General features: G+C 33.1%; 1 protein-coding gene across 2 annotated transcripts in view; it reads left to right on the forward strand.

Moving 5' to 3' along the window:
* LRP12 (LDL receptor related protein 12) overlaps window positions 1–22927 on the forward strand; it is a 73785-nt gene extending 50858 nt beyond the window's left edge. For both annotated transcript variants that reach the window (XM_045560868.1, XM_045560869.1), the window contains 5 exons: window positions 6283–6418; window positions 12487–12689; window positions 14111–15215; window positions 16907–17039; window positions 20655–22927. In XM_045560868.1, the coding sequence (XP_045416824.1) occupies window positions 6283–6418; window positions 12487–12689; window positions 14111–15215; window positions 16907–17039; window positions 20655–21518 (2441 nt within the window). In that variant the 3' untranslated portion in view covers window positions 21519–22927. The remainder of the gene's footprint in view (window positions 1–6282; window positions 6419–12486; window positions 12690–14110; window positions 15216–16906; window positions 17040–20654) is intronic.
* The last annotated feature ends 871 nt before the right edge of the window (window positions 22928–23798 follow it).

Here is a 23798-nt window from a genome sequence, read left to right on the forward strand (position 1 = left end):
TTATTAAAATTAAAGGCACAAAGATTTTATGTCACTTTTAGTCTCAACTTCATTAAATGTCAACCCTTGTCAGTTTTGAAAAGACATTCAGTTCATCTGTGGAACAGGAAATTGTACTTTTTCTTTTACAAGTAGTTCAGCTCTAATTATAAATTTCTTTGCCTACTTTCTTTTTTCCAGGCTTTGGAAACCATGAAATCTCAAATTGCAGGGCAGTTTATTTGACATTATTTTGAAGTGATCCTTTCCTGTCTCATGTGATAGAGGTTGTTTGAACACTTCCAATTTTTTTAATGATTGCTTTAAAGATAATAAGTATGATGTGTTGATCTAGTTTTAAAACCATAGTTCTATGCTTTTCTGTGAAATTATTGATACAGTATCAGGATAAACATGAAGTCTTGAATGTTTCTCAATAAATTAATTTTGCATTGTTTTCTAAACTATACAATGAGATCTTTGTATTTTAAACCAGGAAACTAATATCAAAATTTTATTGAGAACTCTATCAGAGAATCTCTACCTATCCATTCTTTACTTAATTCTCCCTTTCTCAATTGACAGCATACATGACAAATAAAAAACAATATGTATTTAGTTGGCCTTTTACTGTATCTTAACCACTAGCATTGCAATAATGTCATTGTCTTCTATTTTTCATTTCATTTCATTTCCTGTATACTAGGTCTACTATGAATTAAATAGACTTTGGGGGGCTAGTTAGATAACCTAACCACTATGTATTTCTACAAAAAAGATACTATCCAAGTTTAAAAGTTGCTATCTTTTGAAGAAACAGTTAGAACCCCTTTAATTTGGGGATTTCTATGTCTCAAGTTATGGGAAATTTTAAGTAGAGATGTGTATCATCATCATCCAAAATACTTGGACATTTGTTTATATCCAAAGATACTGACCAAAGTAAATTAGATAGATGACTTTTGTAAATGTTTGTGTTCCAAGAACACAATATTGATACTGGCAATTAAGAGATGTGTTAAGGAAACAAAATGAACAGAGACTAAAATATAGTCATTTCTGCCATAGCACCATATATGTGTTCCTGAAAAACCTCACATTTTGTAAAATCACACATTAAAATAATAGCTTATGAGAAAAGTAGCCAGGCTCAGTGGGTTACTCCTGTAATCCCAGCTATTGGGGAGGCTGAGGTGAGACGATCATTTGAGCCCAGGATTTCAAGGTTGCAGTTAGCTATGATTGTGCCGCTGTACTCTAGCCTGGGTGAAAAAGCAAGGCCCCAGGTCTTTAAAAAAAAAAAAATGTTGAAATGTTGGTACAGATCACTTACAACTATGTAACTTTATAGGTATAGCCCTAACAAATAAGATACCAGTCTGAATACAGCATAGTCACATATCTGTGGACAAGCTGCAGTTAGAATTAGTCTATATTCTGCAGTAATATCCTTAGGTTCCTCCTTCCTCCTTAAAGACATTTGCCTCTAATGGAGACCAATTTAATGAAAACTAAAAATATACTTCAGATATATCCTTAATCAGTTAAGGTATATTGTGTTTTGTTTTCATAGTGGTGTGATGTTTTCACATCTCTCATCTACATTTGCAGCTTCCCAAGGTGGCTTATTATGAAAGAAAGCCAAGTAGTTCTTTAAGCCAGAAAAGTAACCATTTTTTTTACAGTAAAGGAAGGTGCTTCTATATAGGGTTTTTATATTTTTTCTTAAAGTGTGAAAACTTCCTACCTCTGGTTATTTCAAATCATTAGCATGCTGGGAATAAAATCTTAAAAAATTTTGCATTATACTGACAAGATTCCTCTATTTGCCAATGACATATAAACTGATTCTTATTTAAGAATTAACCAGACCATAGCTAAAATAATTATATATAAGCAATAGAAAAGGCATGAATTGAATAAATGTAGGTAAAAGAAGGTCAAGTTTGATGTATCATAAATTGGGAGTATAGTCAAAACCTAGAAAGATGAGATTCAAACCAGCAAACCATATAAACATTTTGGTTTAAAACAAAGAGATTCATTCCCTAAGGTAAGGTTTTGTAAATAATGTATACCAGCCCCATCCTTACTCTGGCTTTTACCCATGTCAGATAACCAGTTAATTGTGACATAATTTCTCATTCTTTCCAGAGCATAATGGTTCCTAGCACTTCATAAACAATCACTGCCCTCTTTCCCACTTAGCCTGAACACAGCCTTAGTAGCCATCTCAGTATAGCATCCCAGGCATTACTACCAACCATTCTGATTTGGCATATCATGTGGTGTTATTTATTGACAGTTTACTATAACCCAAGCAATGTACTTTATCCTTCACCAAAATAAATGTATTTAATCTTGCAACACACTGTGTAGCTAGGTGGTTTTAATCCCCATTTACAAGTTAAGAAATGGAGGCTTAAATTTTATCAACTTGATTGCTATAATAAGCCACCTCAAATCTTTTTAAAAGGTATAATGTAAAATGAATAACAAAGAAAAAATGAAATTACATTTTCATTTGATGGTAGTTGCAGGAGTTAGGACTGGGAAGTCATTTATAAAGCATTGAAAAAATAGAGGACTCAGAGGAGGCCAGTTGGAAGATTGGGGCAGATGTGCAGGAGTTAAAACAGGCTTTGGTTCCCTGAGAGGTGGTGAAGGCAGGCTCAGTTTCTGACTTTGAAATTTCCAGTTTTAATCGCTGTGAGGCCTGGCTTTACTTTATTTCCTGTCCTTGAAAATCCTTGCAACTGCCTGTGGTATTCTTAAAGTAAATTTCCTTTTTACTTAAGTGCCTACTCCATCAGCCACATGATGCCTAAGACAATGTAGATTCAGAATATAGGATAAAGAGAAGGATTTAAGAAACACACAGTTCTGATCATGTTGAATTTGAGGTTAGAATGTCCGGTAGGCATTTGACTGTGCAAAGCCTCTGGGTTAGAGATTTTAAATTCATGACCCATAGATCATAGTTGAAATTATAGGAGTAGCTGAGATCTTCCGTTGAGAGTGAAAAGAGCAGAGGACTTAGGGATGAGCTGCAAAACCAGTAAATCAGGGGCTGGCTAAGGAAGTGGAGGATCTAGTACCAGAGAACTAACACGAAACAGTCAGAGTTAGGAGGAGAACCAGAAGAGATGATGTTGGCAAAGTCAAGGTAGTACATTATCAAGAAGAAAAGAAAGTCAGTGTCAAGTTCTCCAGAAAGATCAAGTACCTTGGAGACTGGGAGTCCATTGGATTCAGCAGTGATGTCAGTGATGGCCTTTTCCTGCTAGTAGGGTTTCTGTGGAGGTGAGGTGAGAATTGGAAGTCTGATTTCAGTGGGTCAAAGAGATAATGCAAGGTAAGAAAATGAAAAAAATTTATCAGTGCATCCTGATGAGCTGTGAGAAATATATTAGAAATATATCATGATGATGAGGGGAAGAGGTGTGTGATTGAGGGCTGAAGTAGACCTTAGAGATGTTAAAATAGCAATGCCTTCTTGTAACACAAAAGGAAACTAATACCCAAAAAGGTTTAGTAGTTTACACTATGGCAAAGCCAGTAAGAGGCAGAACAGACAGCACCTAGGTCTTCTGATTCCAAATCATCCAGTATATATGGGCAACCTCTTAACTGGAAAAGGAGGGAAAAATTGTTTTAATAGTTGCTTTTGGCACTTGAAACTTAGTTCTTTCTTAGATATAGAGGGGAATAAGTTACAGTTATGTTAGGGTATATTTATCTACATACCAAATGTACTGTACATGCAGAAATGTGTTGGTAAAAAGCCACTGGCTAAATCTGAAACAAAATTCTAAATTCAGTCATGTTGTAAATGTACAAAACTAAATCAATATATATATTTATAACCAATTCAGGGAGAAACCTTATACTATGGTTTGGTTTTTGATTAGGGAGAATCATTAATATTTTAAAATAATATTATAAAAGTATATATTGAATTAGAAAAGTAACTACTGAATTTTAAAGTAACCATTCTTATTTATGAGGGGTATGTCTTATCTTTTGTTAATAAGATATTAACAAAATATATTTTTCAAAGTATCACACTGGCATCTTATTTTAGTTTTTGGTATAAGAGCACCACCTATGGGTTTCTCATGTATTTGGAATTTTTTCCTTAAAATCTAATAAAACAAAAACCTAGTAAAATTCTTTCTAGTTTTTGTCTATAATTAATCTGTCCACTTATTTGAAGATTAGCAATTTTCTGCTTTGTCATACATTACTCCCACCTAGTTTTTGGCTGTGTCTCATTGCTGTTAAATCAGCTAATGTTTTTGAATACTTAAATGCCAATACAGTATTATAATTCTGAGTTAAATATAATTTAACTCAAAATTGTATCATTTAATGTAGCTGAATCTTTTAATGAAAATGAACAATGTGTTCTATATTCTGGGGAAGGGGTAATAAGTATTTTTGCCTGTTTATTTGTATGTTTATTTACATCTTCATGAACTTAAGAATTCCTTTAGCATATTACTCCAGAATAGTTAAGAGATAATGAAAAAGAAGATCTTTTAAATGACTTAAGGTATCTTTTCATTAAATTACTGTAATGATAGCTCAGAGCAAAGTAGAAGCAAAACTTTGCCACTTTATTGTTAATAAGCTCTTAAAATTGGATAAATTTAGTTTTTTTGGAAAACATTGTTCATCGGAATTAAAATTTTTTTGTAAGGGAACTTTACTCCTAATAAGGAAATAACAACAGCAAAAATAATTTGAAAGCTTTGACTATGCCTGGGCAATGAGGTGTATGCTAAGCTCTTGGTGTATCTGTGTGTTCTGTGCCACGAATGTCTGTATTCTGAAAAGTGATTCAAAACAAGATCCCTTTGGCAATGTACCCTAATTCAGGGTAGATCCATTTTAGGCATGAACATTTGTCTGCAGTAGAATATACTTTTAAATTCTTGAATGCATATTTTCTTCAGGAAATGTGGTGTTCTATAGAAAGGAAGATTGACTTTAAGCAATATAGTATGTTTTATTTTGATCATTATGGATAAAGTCTTTAAATTACATAGTATACTTTCTATTAATAGCATTCTTAACCAAAATTGAACAGATTATATTGTACTCACAAAAAAAAAAATGTTGCTGGGAGTGGTAGTGCGCTTCTAGTCCTAGCTATTTGGGAAGCTGAGTCAGGAGAATCACATGAGCCCAGGAGTTCAAGTCTGTATTGCACTGTGGTCACACCTGTAAATAGGGAATAGCCACTACACTCCAGCCTGGGCAATGTAGCAAGACTCCATTTCTTTAAAAAAAAACAAAAAAAAATCATTTTTCCCATGGCTAAAACTGGTAATCCTGACTCTTGAACTGTTACTCAGTGATTCAATTTGAAAATGTCCTTGCCTGCCCCAAATGTGTACAGTAGTCCCCCCTTATCCATGGGAGAGAGGGATACAGTCCAAGACTCACAGTGGATGCCTAAAATTGCAGATAGTACCAAACCTGGTGGCCATGAAATTCAATGCCTTTTCCATCTTAATTAAGCACTTATCATGCACTGTGACCATAACTTTTGCAATTTGAGATGTAACAGCAAAACTAGCATGAATTTCTTTTTTCCCTTTACAATTTCATGGATAGAAGATTCATTCTCATAGATTTTAACAACCTCAACATATGATTTTTTCCTTTTATTATTAAGTTGAAAACTTTTGTCCAAAGGAAATACTTTCTGGCTTCTGTCTGAATTGTCAGCATCATTACTCTTGCTCTTTGAGGTCATTATGCAGTAAAATAAGGGTTACTTGAACACAAGCACTTCAGTACTGTGACAGTTGATCTGATAACCAAGATGGCTGCTAAGTGACTAACGGGGGTAGCATATACAGCTTTGAAGCGCTGCAATGCAAAGGGTGATTCATGTCCTGGATGGGACAGAGCAGGATGGAGCAGCATAGGAGAGATTTCATTAGTATTCAGAGTAGAGCACAATTTAAAACTTTATGAATTGTTTTTTTTCTGAAATTTACCATTTAGTATTTTTGGACCACTGTTGACTTCAGGTAACTGAAACTGTGGAAAGTGAAACCTCAGATAAGGGGAGCTACTATACTTAATTAGGATAAGGTACTTTGTCTGAAAGGGAGGAAACTGAAATATCTCATTAGAATCATAGTTTTTTAAAGTTGATACTACCATATTTTATTGTCTGTTATTTGATGTCTGAAGTTTTTGTTTTTTGAAAAAACACTGATTTACCTAGTAGTACTATGTTTTAAAATATAATAATGAGCTAAGGTGCTTTGGCTATCTGTCTTCCAGCTTGTGGAGAGACTCCAGAACAAATTCGAGCACCAAGTGGTATAATCACGAGCCCAGGCTGGCCTTCTCAATATCCTGCCAAAATCAACTGTAGCTGGCTCATAAGGGCAAACCCAGGGGAAATCATTACTATAAGGTAATTCTTTGCCTTTCTATATTACTATATCATATTTTATTATAAGATATAAATTCAGTTTTCAAGTAATATTGCTTAACATACAGTAATTTAAAAAGGAGGGTTTTCAGAAAATGTAATAAATTATAGCTATCAATATCATCTTAAGAATAATGGCCCATCTGCCATGTATTTTGAGCATTTTCTAATATATTTGCAATGAGGCATCTATATTCTCCTTAGCTACTTTTTAACAAAAGGTACACATTAGGATCAAGAGTAATCTTGGGCAGTGGGACAAATAAACTCACTAATCCACATAGAGATCTAGCCCATATCCTTGGTCTCATTAGTAGAGGCTTCTACTTAAATGAGTTAAACATGATTATGGGTACATATCTGTGTATATTTATGCATATATGTATAAAACTTGAAATAAGCTGATTATGAATAAATTCTATATCTAGAAAAATGTTTTTTTAATAACTTGGAAATAAAAGAACATTTATTAGGAATACAAAGTGAAAGGCATTCCTAGGAGAAATAACTATAAATTTAAGATTCTAAGAAAAAATGTGATATAAATAAGGGAGGTTAAGATTAAATTTAAAAACATTTAGTGAATTACTTGTAGAGAAAAACAATGTGGGAATAAGATATTGAAGAGAAACTATTTAGTAGAACTAGATATTGCTTGCTTAGGAAAATTATATCAAGGCTATTAGAAAAAAATATTTACTAAGAGGGGAAAAAATAGTGTGCCTAAACAAGGAACTGCAGCTTGAAGCGAAACAAATAAGAATTCCATAAACCCATCACAGAGACAGTGTAGCCCACAAAGGAACCTTCGACATCCTTTCACATGTAACATTTTATGGGTAAGAATCATGCAATTTTAGATTTGGAAGGGACTTTAGAGATACAGATTCAAATTCCTTCATTTTACATTTTTTAAAATAAGGCTTGTAGATATAGCCTACTCTCATCTTTTTCTATATTCTTTTTTAGTATTTATTACTTAATGAGGGAGCCAGTCTTGAGAAACATAACTGTCATCTATCCCCTTTTTTCTGCAGAGGCCATAAACACGGGCCATATAGTTTGTTTTCTTTTTAGTCCCCTCTGCCCTAGGCTATACCTCCTGGAACCCAGGAGCTTGGCACGTCTGGAAGCTGTTGTGTTCTCCATGAAGAGTTTGATTCTCTTGCTTGATTGATTGGTAGGATGCACCATTAAGGTTATTTTTCTGCAATAGTATCAATGTTAGAATCTAAACAATATGCTTATTTTCTATTGTAATATGACCAAGTGTAAATGTATTTACAAATAACATTTTTACCAAATATTGGATTTTTTTTAACATGAAACTAGAATTTATAGAGATTTTCATCTTTTAACCTAAAAGGTAAACTTGTAGCTTACCAGCTCAGTTATATAAAACTTGGAAATTATTACCAGCACAGAAGAGATAACATGGAATACTACCATCTGGCTTGATCATGTGTTGGCTTGAGATTTCACACAGTAGGATACACTAAAAACCAGGATAATACTAAAATGCAGAACAAAATCCAAGGTGAGCCCTACATCTAGAGGAAGATTTCCTAAATTCTGGAAGGAATTAATGAATTTGGATTTACACAGATCAAAAAGTGATTTTAGGAATTGTCTAGTTCTTTTTTTTGTTTTGTTTTTGTTTATTTTATTTCAACTTATGGGGGTACAAAAGTTCAGTTTATATATATTGCCCATGCCCCCTCCATTCCCCCTTTACTTACTAAAGTCATTATACCAAAACTTTAAAAAGATAGCACACACGCATATACCTAAAGACAGACAAGTTTTATATGTGATTATTGACACAAAATCTTAAATACATGATTCAAAAGAATCACATGCCATAATTAAATGCAGCTCTTTTAGACATAGATATGAGTATTAGGAAATATTAATTTATTATGTTAATAAATCAAAAAGTATATGATTATCTAGAGTACTCAGATGCTTTAAAGCATTTTGATAAAAAGAAAATTAGCATTCATTCCTGAATATAAAACAAAATTAAAATTGTTAGTAAAATGGAATTAGAAATATGGTTTTTAAAAATCTATATAGAAGAGGGAAACTAAAATTATGGAGTATAAACAATACTGAGAGCTCTGTATGTAAAACTGGCTAAAGATGATGAAATAAAGCCATTTTTACTTCATTCCTCTCCCTTGAAGCCCACCAAAATCAGCAAAGACCACCTTATCCATCGCAAATAGAGGATTAGATCCTAAACAAGGACTAGGTTCAGGCAATTTTGCTCAAGAAAGGAGCCTGAAAAAAACTTCAGTAACCACTGCCAGAACTTATATGGGACTGAGAGCTTAAGAGGTGAAAGGAGGTATCCTAATAAATACGAATATTTGCTACCTGCTACCTCCATGACAGGATCTGTAATACTCTGAACCACCATTTAAGACTAGTTCTGGAATGGTGGCCCAGGTATATGGGAACACGGAGGTAAAGAAGGTAAAAAAAAAAAGAGAGCCAAAAAAAAAAAAATCTACAAAATAAACCTACAATCCAAAATTTCAGAATGTATGAAAAAATGTAATGCTAAGGAAAACAGACAACAAAATAAAGTTGGAACACAAATTTACTCTAAACATTTTAAGATTTATTATGTCCAGGGTTCTTTCTTACCCTTTTTTATGCCATGGACACTTGATGATAATCTGGTGAAACCTATATATTCTTTCCCAGAATAATGTTTTTAAATTCATAAAATAAAATATATAGTATTATAAAGGGAACTCATTATACTTATGTACAGCTATCAGATATTTTTAAATATTTATAGTATAGTAATATATGCTTTTCTATTAACACATTATAAGATCAGGTGATGGTTCTAATAACTAATGTAATTTCAAAGTAATTTAAATGTAAATGGTATTTTTAGACATCTGTAAAAACTGGAATGTAATGTAAGAATATCTCTGATTTCTGATAGTGGAGTGGCAGGTACTGTAAATAGTATAATGGTGTGTTGTTTATAAGTGAAGGAATTGCTAAATTTTAGTGAGAGGTTAGTGAGAATAAAGTTGTAAATTATTTCCACCCAATTTGAGCATTTGAGAGAATAGAAACACTGACTATTCTTGCTTGGCCTTTCTTAGGAAAAAAATGTGCTTTGGTTTTTGAATTAAAATACCAAAAGGTAACTACTGATAAAAATAGAAATGATATTGAGCATTTGGTAGAAGAGAAGAAACCTTAAAACAAAATTATTCACAAAAAGACAGGAAAGGAGAAAAATGAGAACTCTTCCCCCAAATAGAAAAGGCTACCTAATAAAATACTCAAATATATTAACTCAAACCTTTCTTTGAAAGATGTATTATCCCACTGGGTTTATTGGTTGGTTGGTTTGTATGATCCTGCTATAGGGGGCTTGTAAGAACATACCTAAAACAAAAAGAAAGTCTAAAAGGGGAGAGGGGGATGGAAAAAGGCTAGCTTTGGAGATACTAATCAAAAGAAAGCTAATATAGGAAGATTAACATCAGATATAATTGAGCTTAAGACAAAATATTAACAACAAATGGGATAATCTACCAGGAAGATATAATAGTAGTAGTTTTCATGTACCTAGTAACATAGCCTAAAATTCATGCAAAGCAAAATTTAGAGAATTACCCAGCAAGTTTAACTAATCCACAATTTTAGTGGGAGATTTTTAATGCACCTTTAATGTTTATAAATCTGTTTCAACAGAGAATACACATTGTTTTCAAAGACGTGGAACATTTATAAAAATTGATTATGTATTAAATCACAAAAAAATTCTTAGTACATTTCAAAGACTCTCCGTCATTCACATTGTGTTTTCTTACCACAGTGCAAATTAAAATAAAAGAAAAAAAATAACAAAACCTGTATGTTTGGAAACATATTACTAAATAACTCCTGCATTAAAGAGGAAATCATAATAGGACTTAATATTCTTAAAGTAGCCATACTGAAAGTATTATGTATTAAAACTGTTGGAACACATTTAAAGAGTACTTAGAGAAATATTTATAGCTTTAATGAATTGTTTTAAAAATTAGTAAGAGAGAAAATAAATAAGGACAGCATTTAACTTGAGTTTAGAAAAAGAACTACAAGGTGAATTTTAAAGTAGAAAGAAAGATAAGATCAGGAAAATAAACAATAAGATTCAATAAAACAAAAAGCTAGCATTCTGAAAAATTTGGGAAAATAGACAAAGCTCAAGGCAAGACTGAAAAAAAAGAGAAAAGATAAAAATGAGCAAAAGTATCTATAGTTATAAATATAATAGAAATTTTAAAAGACACGAGAATATTATAAGCAGTTTATGTTAATGCTTTTATATTTAGATGAAATGGCTTATTTTCTAGAAAATATGCGTTACCAAAATTGATTCAAGAAGAATTAGAAAACTGATGAAATCAATAACCACTAAAGAAATCGAATCATATTCAGAGTAAGATTCTAGACCTATGTAGTTTTATAAGCAAATTTTACCAAATGAATAGAAAAGTAATTTCCTTAACTTGATAAAGGATGTATATCAAAAAATTTTCAAAAACAAACTTAATGTCCAAGTTAATTTCAGCACCAAGGACCAAGACAAGGATGTGTGCTTTCACTGTTCGTACTGGAACTCCTAGTCGATGCAAAAGATAAATAAAAAAAGGGAAGGGACAAAACTTCCTTATTTGCCAGTAGTATATTTATTTTAAGCAATTTAAAGCAAATTTAAAGACCACAGATGGGGAAATAAATCTTTAAATTGTATGAAAGTACTGTGTACAGCTTTGTAGTAATAAATTTTACTATCAAGATAAAATGAATAATTTCTAAGAAAATCTAAATGATCAAAAGTTTAGGAAATGCTGATCAAAAACCATGAAATACAAAACAGAATAATGATAAATCTCTTGTCCATCTAATTGGCAACACATTTTTTAAAAATAGACCATCTCATTTTGCTAGAGATATGGGTACTTTGATATATCCTCAGTGGAATTGTTAATTAGCATAAACATACTTTGTCTGGGTCTGTCAAATTTAAAGAAGAATTGCATCTTTTGAACTAGCAATTCTACTTTTAGAAAAGTTTGTCCTAGAGAAATACTTGCTTATGTGTATAAGAGAGAGAAACGGGTATAAGGATTCTTTAAAGCATTGTTCATGATAGTTAAAAGAGAGTGAAATTATCTGTTAGCTTTTGTTAGTTATTCAGAATATTTAAAGAGGAAATATCCTGGTATAATAATCCTTGAGTAATTAATTTCATTAGCTTAAGGCAGTGACAAGAAAATAAAGTCAGATCTTCACTTGTTGGTGAGACATGTTCAGATATTGGAAAATTATATTGTTTTTTTTTTTCGTACGCAGTGACTAATTTTTGTATGTGCTTTTATTTATTTGATGTTTTTGCCCTATGCTCATGCCCATATCGTATTAACGACAAGATACTGTTTGACTATAAAGTGATTTATGTAAAAGAGTATTCCCAAACTAAAGTACTTTTCACTGAAAATGGTTTTTTGTTTGTTCATTTTAAATTATTTTACTTGGCTCAGATTTCTGCTATTTAGCCTCCTGAAAATATAAGCTATACATTTTTTATTAAGCAAGCAGATGAAGAATCAGTCTGATTTAAGAGAAGGCTGACTTTTTCTGTATATACTTCAGTTCATCAGATTATGATGGACTGGTAATTCTGTTTTGAACACACAACAATTGAGATGTTCTGAATTAGAAGTGGTACTTTCTAAACACATGCAAAAGAAAAAGGTGCCAACTGTTACCTGTTTTTTAGCTAATAATTATTATGGAGTCTGACATTACTTATGAAGAAGTAATATTCTAGAATCTGGGAAAGAGAGTAGGAACATAGAGGCAGTATTACTTGCTAATGATATGGTCGTATACCTGGGAAGCCAGGAGAATCAACAGATGTATGGATGCTTATGAGAATGTCCTCAGGTACATTGTATTATAATGAATTTTTTTTCTAAAATTGCCTTTTTTTTAATAGCCATTTCTGATTTTTTTTTTTTTGGTAGTTTTCAGGATTTTGATATTCAAGGGTCCAGAAGGTGCAGCTTGGATTGGTTGACAATAGAAACATACAAGAATATTGAAAGTTACAGAGCTTGTGGTTCCACAATTCCACCTCCATATATCTCTTCACAAGACCACGTCTGGATCAGATTTCATTCGGATGACAGTATCTCTAGAAAGGGTTTCAGACTGGCATATTTTTCAGGTGTGTTTTTAAATAAGAAGAAAGATACTGAACCGACTTCCGTGGTATTAATTGCTCAGTCACCTCAAAGCTAATCTTCTAAACAATGTCCATTTAATGACGACTAGCCTCTCAAGGGAGCTGAGATTGAGGATTAAAAGCTAACATTAGATGCTCTAGAACTGGGTTTCCAAAAGGTGTTTTGTGTAACTCTAATAAAATGATTAATTTCATAAACTAAGGTTAATTTTCTTTTTAAACATCTTGAGTACATTTTTTTGAAAAATAACTTTTTCTCCTAAAAGTGCTCACCCATATCCTGAAAGTTATTTCAGAATGTATTTTTTGTGTGAATTTCACCTTCATAGCTTACAGTCTCAAAAGAAGAAAATTCTTTTTTTTTTCTTAAACTGCATCCAGGAAGAGTGACCAGATCATAGAAATTCAGAGCATTAGTTATGTATATTTCTTGCTGAAAATTGTTTTCCGTCTTTTGAAATTACGAAGTCTTCTTTAGCAAACATGTGCTACCTTTTATCTTTTTTCTTAAAAACACCATCTTTTTACTATTTATGTAGCTTTGAAGCATATTTTCTGTCATCTATTAATAAATAAGTTGTTTAGTGGAGAAGTATTGACCTAACATTTTTAATTTGAGGACTGTAGAAGTCTAATATTGTTTGGTTGTCTTTCCCTGCCTCATTATTGTTATATATTTGGGATGGTGCGCTAAAGTAATAATTAGAATTCTATAGGCACCCCAATTTTTTTCTCTCCCTTTCTTCTGTTTATTTTGATGAATACATTTATGTATTTTACAGTTGTGTTAAAACAATAAAAATTATAGGATGAAAGTATTATGATTACGTGAAACATAAATAGTATAAAATTAATCTTATAATCTTAGCAAAAGTTTCAGTCTAAATTAATGCACTTGCAAAATATACTATGACATACATAGCAAAATATTGTATGTATATAAATATATAGTCAAGAACTAGAGAAAAATATGAAAACAATTTATTTGAAAAGGTGATTGTGGATAAATTTTTCTTCATTTAAAAATGTCATTGTTATAACATTGTCTATACTATAAGTTATTTAAAGTTTTCAGCATATCTTACTGGTGTGTGTATCTTATTTTACTCTATGTTCTACAGTAAAATAGCTCTCTGCAAAAACAGATCTCTCTTTAGATCACAATGCAGAGATCTTCATGGAACAGTAATCATTTAATAAATTGAATTGTTCAGTAATTAGTGTGCCAATACTAATTTTTTATTAGAATTTAACCTGTTTCTTAAAGCAAGATTTTTTTAAACCCTTATCGCTTGGGCGTAATCAACATTTATTATAAAATGGCCACTTGGTGTTGTTAGTTATTTGAAGAGTATGTTTTTTCTCCTTTCCTCTCCATCTCCCTTCTACGTGTATCTTTCCAGGGAAATCTGAGGAACCAAATTGTGCTTGTGATCAGTTTCGTTGTGGCAATGGCAAGTGTATACCAGAAGCCTGGAAATGTAACAACATGGATGAATGTGGAGATAGTTCTGATGAAGAGATCTGTGCCAAAGAAGCTAAACCTCCAACAGTTGCTTCTTTTCAACCCTGTGCTTACAACCAGTTCCAGTGTCTATCCCGTTTTACCAAAGTTTATACTTGCCTCCCCGAATCTTTAAAATGTGATGGGAACATTGACTGCCTTGACCTAGGAGATGAGATAGACTGTGATGTGCCAACTTGTGGGCAGTGGTTAAAATATTTTTATGGTACTTTTAATTCTCCCAATTATCCAGACTTTTATCCTCCTGGAAGCAATTGCACCTGGTTAATAGACACCGGTGATCATCGTAAAGTCATTTTGCGCTTCACTGACTTTAAACTTGATGGTACTGGTTATGGTGATTATGTGAAAATATATGATGGATTAGAAGAGAATCCTCACAAGCTTTTGCGTGTGTTAACTGCTTTTGATGCTCATGCACCTCTTACAGTTGTTTCTTCTTCTGGACAAATAAGGGTGCATTTTTGTGCTGATAAAGTGAATGCTGCAAGGGGATTTAATGCTACTTACCAAGTAGATGGTTTCTGTTTGCCTTGGGAAATACCCTGTGGAGGTAACTGGGGGTGTTATACTGAACAGCAGCGTTGCGATGGGTATTGGCATTGCCCAAATGGAAGAGATGAAACCAATTGTACCATGTGCCAAAAGGAAGAATTTCCATGTTCCCGAAATGGTGTCTGTTATCCTCGTTCTGATCGCTGCAACTACCAGAACCATTGCCCTAATGGCTCAGATGAAAAAAACTGCTTTTTTTGCCAGCCAGGAAATTTTCATTGTAAAAACAATCGTTGTGTGTTTGAAAGCTGGGTGTGTGATTCTCAAGATGACTGTGGTGATGGCAGTGATGAGGAGAATTGCCCAGTAATTGTGCCTACCAGAGTCATCACTGCAGCCGTCATAGGAAGCCTTATCTGTGGCCTGTTACTTGTCATTGCGTTGGGATGTACTTGTAAACTTTATTCTCTGAGAATGTTTGAACGAAGGTCAGTATCAAGACAGAAATGTAGTGGTTATGCTGTCTACAATAAAAACAGGCCCAAATATTTCAAAAAAGTAATGTGATTAGCAATATGTTTTTGTTTTATATGAGTTTAGGAATGGGTAAAGATTGTTAATGACATATAAAATTAGTGTGAAAAGCCCAAGACTCAAAAGGCTAAACACATTATAAACTAAATACTTAAAACTTAGGAGAAAAGCAAATACGTTTACCAGCTCCTGTTTTCAAATTAGTCTATTTTGTAGGAATTTTGTAAGCTGCTACCCTGAGTTCCAGTGTTTTAAACTGTACTTTTATAAATACTAATTTAGTAATTACAGATTTTGGAAGCCTATGTTCAAAGCACTACACAAGTGAATAGAAAAATGAATAAGGCATAATATCACAAGCAGTTTACAGTTAGGAAGAAGGAATTGGTGCAAGTGCTGTAAGAGCTATAAAACAGTAGTGTAAGAGTCAAAACTACCCAATCTAATGGGAGGTAGTGGAAAGGCTTTAACTGGAGAGGTGCCGTTTGAAATGTATGAGTAGAATATAGATAGGGAAAAGGTGTGGTTAATAGCCTGGGGAAAATATATAGAAGTAGGAATGCCCAGCATTGCTCAGAAGTAAGAACATAGTTCAACATATCTGGAGCCTAGGATACATATGCAAGACTAATAGGAGATAAGACTGGAACACCAGGCTGGTGTCAATGCTGTAAAGTTCAGTGAGAGCCACACTTCAGTGTTCCCAGTTCAGTAAGAGGTGGGTAACCTTCAAGGCTGAGTGTGGTGGTCCACACCTGTAATCCCAGCACTTTGGGAGGCGAGGTGGGAAGATCGCTTGAGTCCAGGAATTAGAGACAAGCTGGGGCAACATAGCAAGACCCCATCTCTACAAAAAATAAAAAATTAGCTGAGCAAATAAAAAAAAGTGACCTTCAGAGAGTGAAAGTAGTTTTCAGTGTGGTGCAGGGTAAGTTGGGCCTGGGAAAAGTTAATAACAGAAATATCCTCTAGGAGGCTATTGTGGAAACAGTGACCTTCAGTCCCAGGACAATTACAAATAATAATAGATTTAGCGAAGAACTTTACATGCCAGCCAGCTAAGACATTCAAGGCACACAGATGCACAGTATCATAGTAACTATTACTGCATCTTTTTGGGGGGACAAGTATTAATAGCCAGAAAACTTTTTACCACATTGCAACAAAAGAGCACAATAAAGAGCCAGAGGTCTTGAGTTAAATATTCCAGAAAGTGTATTGGTGACTCATTTCACTCTTTCTTATCTGAAAATTGAATGTGTTGGACTTGAATAGTGTCTTCTGAGAGTTTCAGATACTGTCACCTGAAGTCGGAAGCTCCCCTCACCCCAAATATTCTTAGGAGCTTAAAAACTTAGTATCATTTCTCCCTTTACCTTTTACACAGATTTTCAGTTTAGTAAAACTTAATGATCCAGGGTTCTATTAGTGTGAAGCCCCATGAGGATAGACAGACTACTTCATCTTTGCGTTCCCGGTGTAGGGGTAATACATATATATTCAGTAAATGGTGGTTGAATGACTAAGCTTTAAAAATGATCAAATATATTAATGTTCAGATTGTTTTAATTATTGATAATAGAAAATACTGTTTTGGCTTGCCGTTTTTTCTTTTAACCCTTTTTGTCCCTGTCTACTCTCAAAGATCCTTTGAAACACAGTTGTCAAGAGTGGAAGCAGAATTGTTAAGAAGAGAAGCTCCTCCCTCTTATGGACAATTGATAGCTCAGGGTTTAATTCCACCAGTTGAAGATTTTCCTGTTTGTTCACCTAATCAGGTATATTGCAATTCATGATTTCTATTTCAGTATCTCTTAAAATGAAACCTGTGCCTGCATATGTGATAAAGCAGAGACTTTTGACCGTGTCAGAATTTTTGCAAATCAAGGATTTAAAAATATAGAAGATTTGAAATTATAATTTTCTTTATATTTTAACAAATACTACAAAATGCAAAGATGTATTTTTCATTCTTCTAATTCGGTTGTGCAATTCTTAAGCATTTTACTGTTTAGAATAATTTAGTGCAAGAGGATCACTTGAGCTCAGGAGTTCAAGACCAGCCTGAGCAAGAGCGAGACTTTGTCTCTACTAAAAATATAAAAAATTAGCTGGATATGGTGGCACATGCCTGTGGTCCCAGCTACTCAGGGACCTGAGGCAGGAGGATCACTTGAGCCCAGGAGTTTGAGGTTGCTGTGAGCTAGGCTGACACCATGGCACTCTAGCCTGGCCAACAGAGTGAGACTGTCTCAAAAAAATAAATAAATAAAAGAATAATTTAGTGCATTAAAATTTAAAAGTAAATTTGGCAAATTGTGTTCTACTTGAACTGAACATTTGGACAATTTAATAATGAATACTAAAATGAATATGTTATTAATATAACAACTAGATTAGTAATTGAAATTAAGTTAATGTTTCTATGTCACAAGAGAAAAAACATCAAGCCGAATTTTATAGTGTTTAAGAATTTATACCATTTTCTTACATGGTAATTCATTCTTAATTAATGTTCCAGAATTCTTTAAATTTCTCAGCATTTTTTTAAAATTTATTTTTCATTGCTTAAAAATGTGCCAGCATTTGTTTTAGTCATAAGGGTTTATATATTGAAATTGTAAATTCATCCAGAAACATTTATAAAAATTGTTCCTGGTATTAGAATTAAGAAAAACTGGTAAACATTGTTTGCCCAGTGATTTAATTTTGTTCAAATGAAGGATCATTTCCTTTTTGGTGAGTGAGATTTCTGAGTACAGTCTGTCACCTTATTTGAATCTTTTAGAAAATCTTTGGTGAGAATTTGTAGTTTTAAAACATTTCTCCAGATATAATTTGCTAAGTAAATAATTCACAAATTCCACTGATTGGAATTTGTCATTTATTTATCTCAGCCTTGTCCTGGGGAAGGTTTGTTTTTCATTAGGAATTCAGACCATGGTTAATTCCATAAACCCACTCCACTACTACCACCCACCATCTCTAAACTCTGTGAGGTTAGAGAAAACGCAGTCCACACAAGGCTGCCCTCACTCCTAACACCAATTGCAAATTAGGGGGGTTCCCAATATCACCCTCAGGTTTGATAATTCACTAGAAGGACTCATAGAGCTCACTGAAAGCTGTTTACTCATGGTTACAGTTTATGGCGGTGAAAGGATACAGATTAAAAACAGCCAAGAGAAAAGATTGATAGGACAGAGTTGATGAAGCTACCAAACATGAACCTTCCAGTTGTCCTATCCCCATAGAGATAGGAGAATATTATTCTGTGGACACAGATATGTGGCAGTATGTATGCATGGAGTATTAACAACCAGGGAAGCTCACCCAGGCCTTGGTGCCCAGTTTTTATTGGGGCTCTATCACATAGATGTAATTAATTGCACATGTGGTTAATCTCAGTCTTTAGCCCCTTCAGAGATTGACCCAAAGCCCCCATTCTCCATGACATTGTTGATATGGCACAGAGCCTCCATCCTAAATCACAGTTGTTACTATCTGGCTGGTCCAAGGCCCCCAGGCAAAGACACTTCTGTCAGTCATGACATTCCAAGGGCTTAGAGGTCACATCCCAGAAGCCAAGGACAAAGGCTTTGAGTAAGGTTAAATTCTTTACTACATACTACCCCATTCTAGGGTTATAATGTACCCTTGTGTGAGAATTCTACTTCACCAACATTTTAAAATAAAATATATTTATGAATGATAAATTAGATTTTATTCATTTGAGATTAAACTCACAAATTTGAAACTTTTGGTAACAAATTATCAAATTCCCATAGCAGTTTTAAAAAAGAAAAAAATCTTGTAATTTATTGTCTCATTCAAAATGGAAATGCTTTCTGAGGAATGCTTTCTGCTTCATAAACCACAGAAGTATATAAAATTATTCCTAAAACATTCATGAGATCCCCTCATATAATCTGATGTTAGTTTGGTAACCTTTTAATTAAACAGACTTTTAACTAAGTAGAGCGCTTCACATCACTATGACAAAGGAATATGTTAAAGTCAGCATTAAAGTCTGTTGAAAGCATTGTTGATCTTGATGGATAATAGCTGTATAACGTGGAAGAATATCTGAAGAGACTTGTTCATTTCTGGACATAGTAACAGGGCTTACCCAAAGCCTTACACCTTGAATGCTAAATGTTGAGGACCAAATCTGGAGTTTATTAGGCATGTGAATTTTTTTTTTTAAATCTTATTCATCTGTATAGCAAATCCATGTGTGCTGATACCCACATTTCTTATTAATAATCTGTGCTTTACTAAAGCTAGGTTACGAAATGTTCCTATGATGGTAGCCTCTTAGCTTTCCATGAATTGTGTTTGCGACACTATGGAAGGGCCAATATGGAAAGCACAAATGCAATCCCACTCACAAGGACAGGAGGAGGACATAAGCTATCACATCTTCCTTATTCTCTACCCTTCTTTTTTTTGTGAAGGGAAAGGCAAGATTTCCTGGAAATACTATATTTTAAATACTAAATGCCAAGTTGATGAAAGCTATTTTTTCCAAGTTTGAATATGCCTTTTTATAATAACCACTAGATGGAGCTTAAAGACTATGTACCTTTTTAAAAAAATCTGTAAACTCATTCATCTAGAAAAAATATTTTTATTTCAGTTGGGCAATATAGTTACCTTTTATGTACACTAATTAAAAGTCACCATTTTTCAAATAATGTTGATAACTTATGTTTAATACTAAACTGTAGAAAATAAAACTTACCTTTAAAGATTGAGAAGAAATCTGTAGATACCGTTGGGTATTATATAAATAAGTTAATTTTTTTTTAGCTTTTTTTGTTTTTTGTTGTTTTCTGTACTTTGTTACAAATGTATTAATTTGCTTTATTTATAACAATGTAATTATGTCTTCTGTATCCATTCATTCAACAAATCCTTGAGAAAGAACTCTGAAATATAATTTTCATATGTTTTGGAAAGGTTCAGCCTTACAAATCACATCTAATTTGTTCTGGTTTTTCACAGTTTTTTAGGTCACTTAGTGAATTATGGTAGAGATTCTTCTACTTTCCTAGTTATAAAAGTATCAAATAATTTTTATTTTCTAACTTTGGTACACTCTTAGGATTGTATTACTATGTGAGGTTTTGAAACAAAATAGCTGTTCTAATTGACATTAAATATCAATGAAGTATCAAAAAAATTTTAAATACCATAAGCAGTGATTCAAGTTGTAGATTAGATTCTGTGGTGGGGTGTACCTAAATAGGTAAGAGAATTTAACTCATCTTCCACAAACCCTAATAACAATGAGTAATAGAATTTTTAGCCACAACATATTCTTAATAGAAGAATGTATTTTATCTTAATACCTCTGTTAGCTATCTTAAGATCTTTTCTTATTTTTGTAGGCTTCTGTTTTGGAAAACCTGAGGCTAGCTGTACGATCTCAGCTTGGATTTACTTCAATCAGGCTTCCTATGGCAGGCAGGTCCAGCAACATTTGGAATCGTATTTTTAATTTTGCAAGATCACGTCATTCAGGGTCATTGGCTTTGGTCTCAGCAGATGGAGATGAGGTTGTCCCTAGTCAAAGTACGAGCAGAGAACCTGAAAGAAATTCTCACAGAAGTTTGTTTTCCGTGGAGTCTGATGATACAGACACAGAAAATGAGAGAAGAGAGACAGCAGGAGCATCTGGTGGGGTTGCAGCTCCTTTGCCCCAAAAAGTCCCTCCCACAACAGCAGTAGAAGCAACAGTAGGAGCATGTGCAAGTTCCTCAACTCACAGTACCCGAGGTGGTCATACAGATACTGGAAGGGATGTGACCAGTGTGGAACCCCCAAGTGTGAGTCCAGCGCGTCACCAGCTGACAAGTGCGCTAAGTCGTATGACTCAGGGGCTACGTTGGGTACGTTTTACATTAGGGCGATCAAGTTCCGTAAATCAGAACCAGAGTCCTTTGAGACAACTTGATAATGGGGTAAACGGAAGAGAAGAAGATGATGATGTCGAAATGCTAATTCCAGTTTCTGATGGAGCTTCAGACTTTGATGTGAATGACTGCTCCAGACCTCTTCTTGATCTCGCCTCAGATCAAGGACAAGGGCTTAGAGAACCATATAATGCAACAAACCCTGGAGTAAGGCCAAGTAATCGAGATGGTCCCTGTGAGCGCTGTGGTATTGTCCACACTGCCCAGATACCAGACACTTGCTTAGAAGCAACACTGAAAAATGAAACGAGTGATGATGAGGCTTTGTTACTTTGCTAGGTACGAATCACCTAAGAGAGATTGATTGTATACAAGTTGGAGCAATATCCATTTATTGTTTTGTAACTTTACAATTAAACTAGTTTTAGTTTAAAAAGAAAAAAAATGCAGGGTTATTTCTTATTATTATATATTAGCCTGCATGGTTAAATTAACTTGTAACTCTATGAACTTAGAGTTTACTATTTTAGCAGCTAAAAATGCATTATGTATTCATACTGTTCAATAATGTTCTTTCATTTGTTTCTAATTGTTTTTATCCTGGTACTGTAGTTCACTGTAGAAATATGGCTGCTGAAACTCATTTGACTGTCATTTTATCTACCCTATGTTAAAAGGTTTGTTTGTGCAAAATAGTACCTTATTTTAATTGAAACTTTTATGCTTTTGCCAACACATCTTTTAACAGTGTACTAGATGTTAAGGTTGTTAATGTATAAAAAACCGCTTATACTCACCTGTGTTTTTATTTATATAACATTTGTCTCTTATTGGATTTCATCATAATATGAGCTTGTCAAAGGGAAAAAAACTTTCTCTAAGAATTTTTCTTACATTTAACATGCAGTGATGTGAAATTTAGGTAGAGTTAGATAAATTAATGGCAAAAACAAAACTCTTTTATAGATTTTCTAATGTTGACTTTAATACTCTAATATGGTACAAACCAAATGGTAAAATCCCAAGTCACTTCTTTTTTCATCTCTATTAAGGGACAGAATTAAGCGGTCAAAGATACTCTACTATGCATTAAATCTTGAACTTTATAAATATGTACAAAAATTGTACAAGATAAGTTCCAACAGGTAATGTCTTTCCCTAATATAGGGTTATGCTTGTATTGGACCCTAGGGATTTGCACTAAAATTATATCAAGGTCTCAGATGAGTTTAGTGCACAAGCACTATCACTTTAAATACTATTATTTGCTACCACAATGACTATATATTTCCATAGCTTGGGGGGGGGGGGCATTTTTATTACAACTTGAAATTGCTTTGCTGGTTTCATATTTATTTGTTGTATTTAAAAAATACATTATTGTAAGAGTGATTCTTTTTTCAATATATTTTATTCATGGGGGGATCATGCTACAATCTTGAAAAGAAAATTAAGAAATCATTCGGATCATCCCCCCTTTTTAAGGAGAATGAATTGCAAACCCCACTTATTTTTTTTATTGTCAATTCCTGTTTATTTATTCTTTAGCTGTTTTAGTAGTTTAATGATTGAGTATGAAAAATGTATTTGTGATTATTGCTATTTATTAAATTTTAAGTACTTTGCTGAATGTCATTTTAAAGCATGTTTGAGGTCTTGTGTATTTGTCGTGTTATGCTGTCAGGAGGAACTGACTAAAATGTTTTAGTATGTATCAAAAATTAAAATGATTTTTTTTATTGCCTTGAGGTACTTTCTAAATCAAAAGCTTTTCTTTATTTTTGTTGAATTCTGGTGCATATACAAACTCAGGCCATAAAATATGTAATATGTCTAGAATAAAAATGAAAGGAGAGGTAGTCTTCCTTAACTACTACCTTATGGTAAAGTAGTAGTTTATACCAATACTGGAAGGTAAAATTCCCTAAGGACTGAATATTCTTTTTTCTTTAAGAAAACTACCTCTTAATTGATATATCTTGCAAAATGCAGTAACACAGTTCTCTTTTTATATTATTTTCACATACATTTCAGACCCCTATAGAATATTCTACTGGCATAATTTGGGTTACCAAATTAATCTTCTTTTAGGTCCTACTAATATATTATCAGTTATATGGTTTCTGGTTCTGTTTTCTGGCATATGTTTTAATTTATTTTTTAAATTAATACATCTTCCTGGTTCAAACCGTAAAAAGTTAAGTTCCTCTCCTACCCTCGACACCCATCTTTTAGTTACCTTTCAAAGAAACACCTACCAGTACCAAATTCTTGTATGTCCCTCCAGAAATACCAGGTACATACATAACTGTGTCTATATGTATATAAATGCCCTACATAATGTAAATTATACTATGCATATATTTTCTGTACCTTTTCTCAAAGGGAAAAATAGATCATTAGAATTTAATTATGAAAAGTAAGGTTGAGTATTTCTGTAATTTGATTTTTCACATTTAAATCATTGATCTGTCCTGAATTTAGGGTTTCACTATTTTTTTTCAGGTGACTACCTTGTTTTCCTAAAGCTATTTTTTAAAAAATACATCCATTTCTTACTAATTTGAAATAGAACAAATTTCTCATATAGTGAATTTTCATACTGGCTGTGTTTCTAGT

The sequence above is a fragment of the Lemur catta genome, chromosome 9 (genome assembly GCF_020740605.2).
Source record: "Lemur catta isolate mLemCat1 chromosome 9, mLemCat1.pri, whole genome shotgun sequence".
Classification (NCBI taxonomy): Eukaryota; Metazoa; Chordata; class Mammalia; order Primates; family Lemuridae; genus Lemur; species Lemur catta.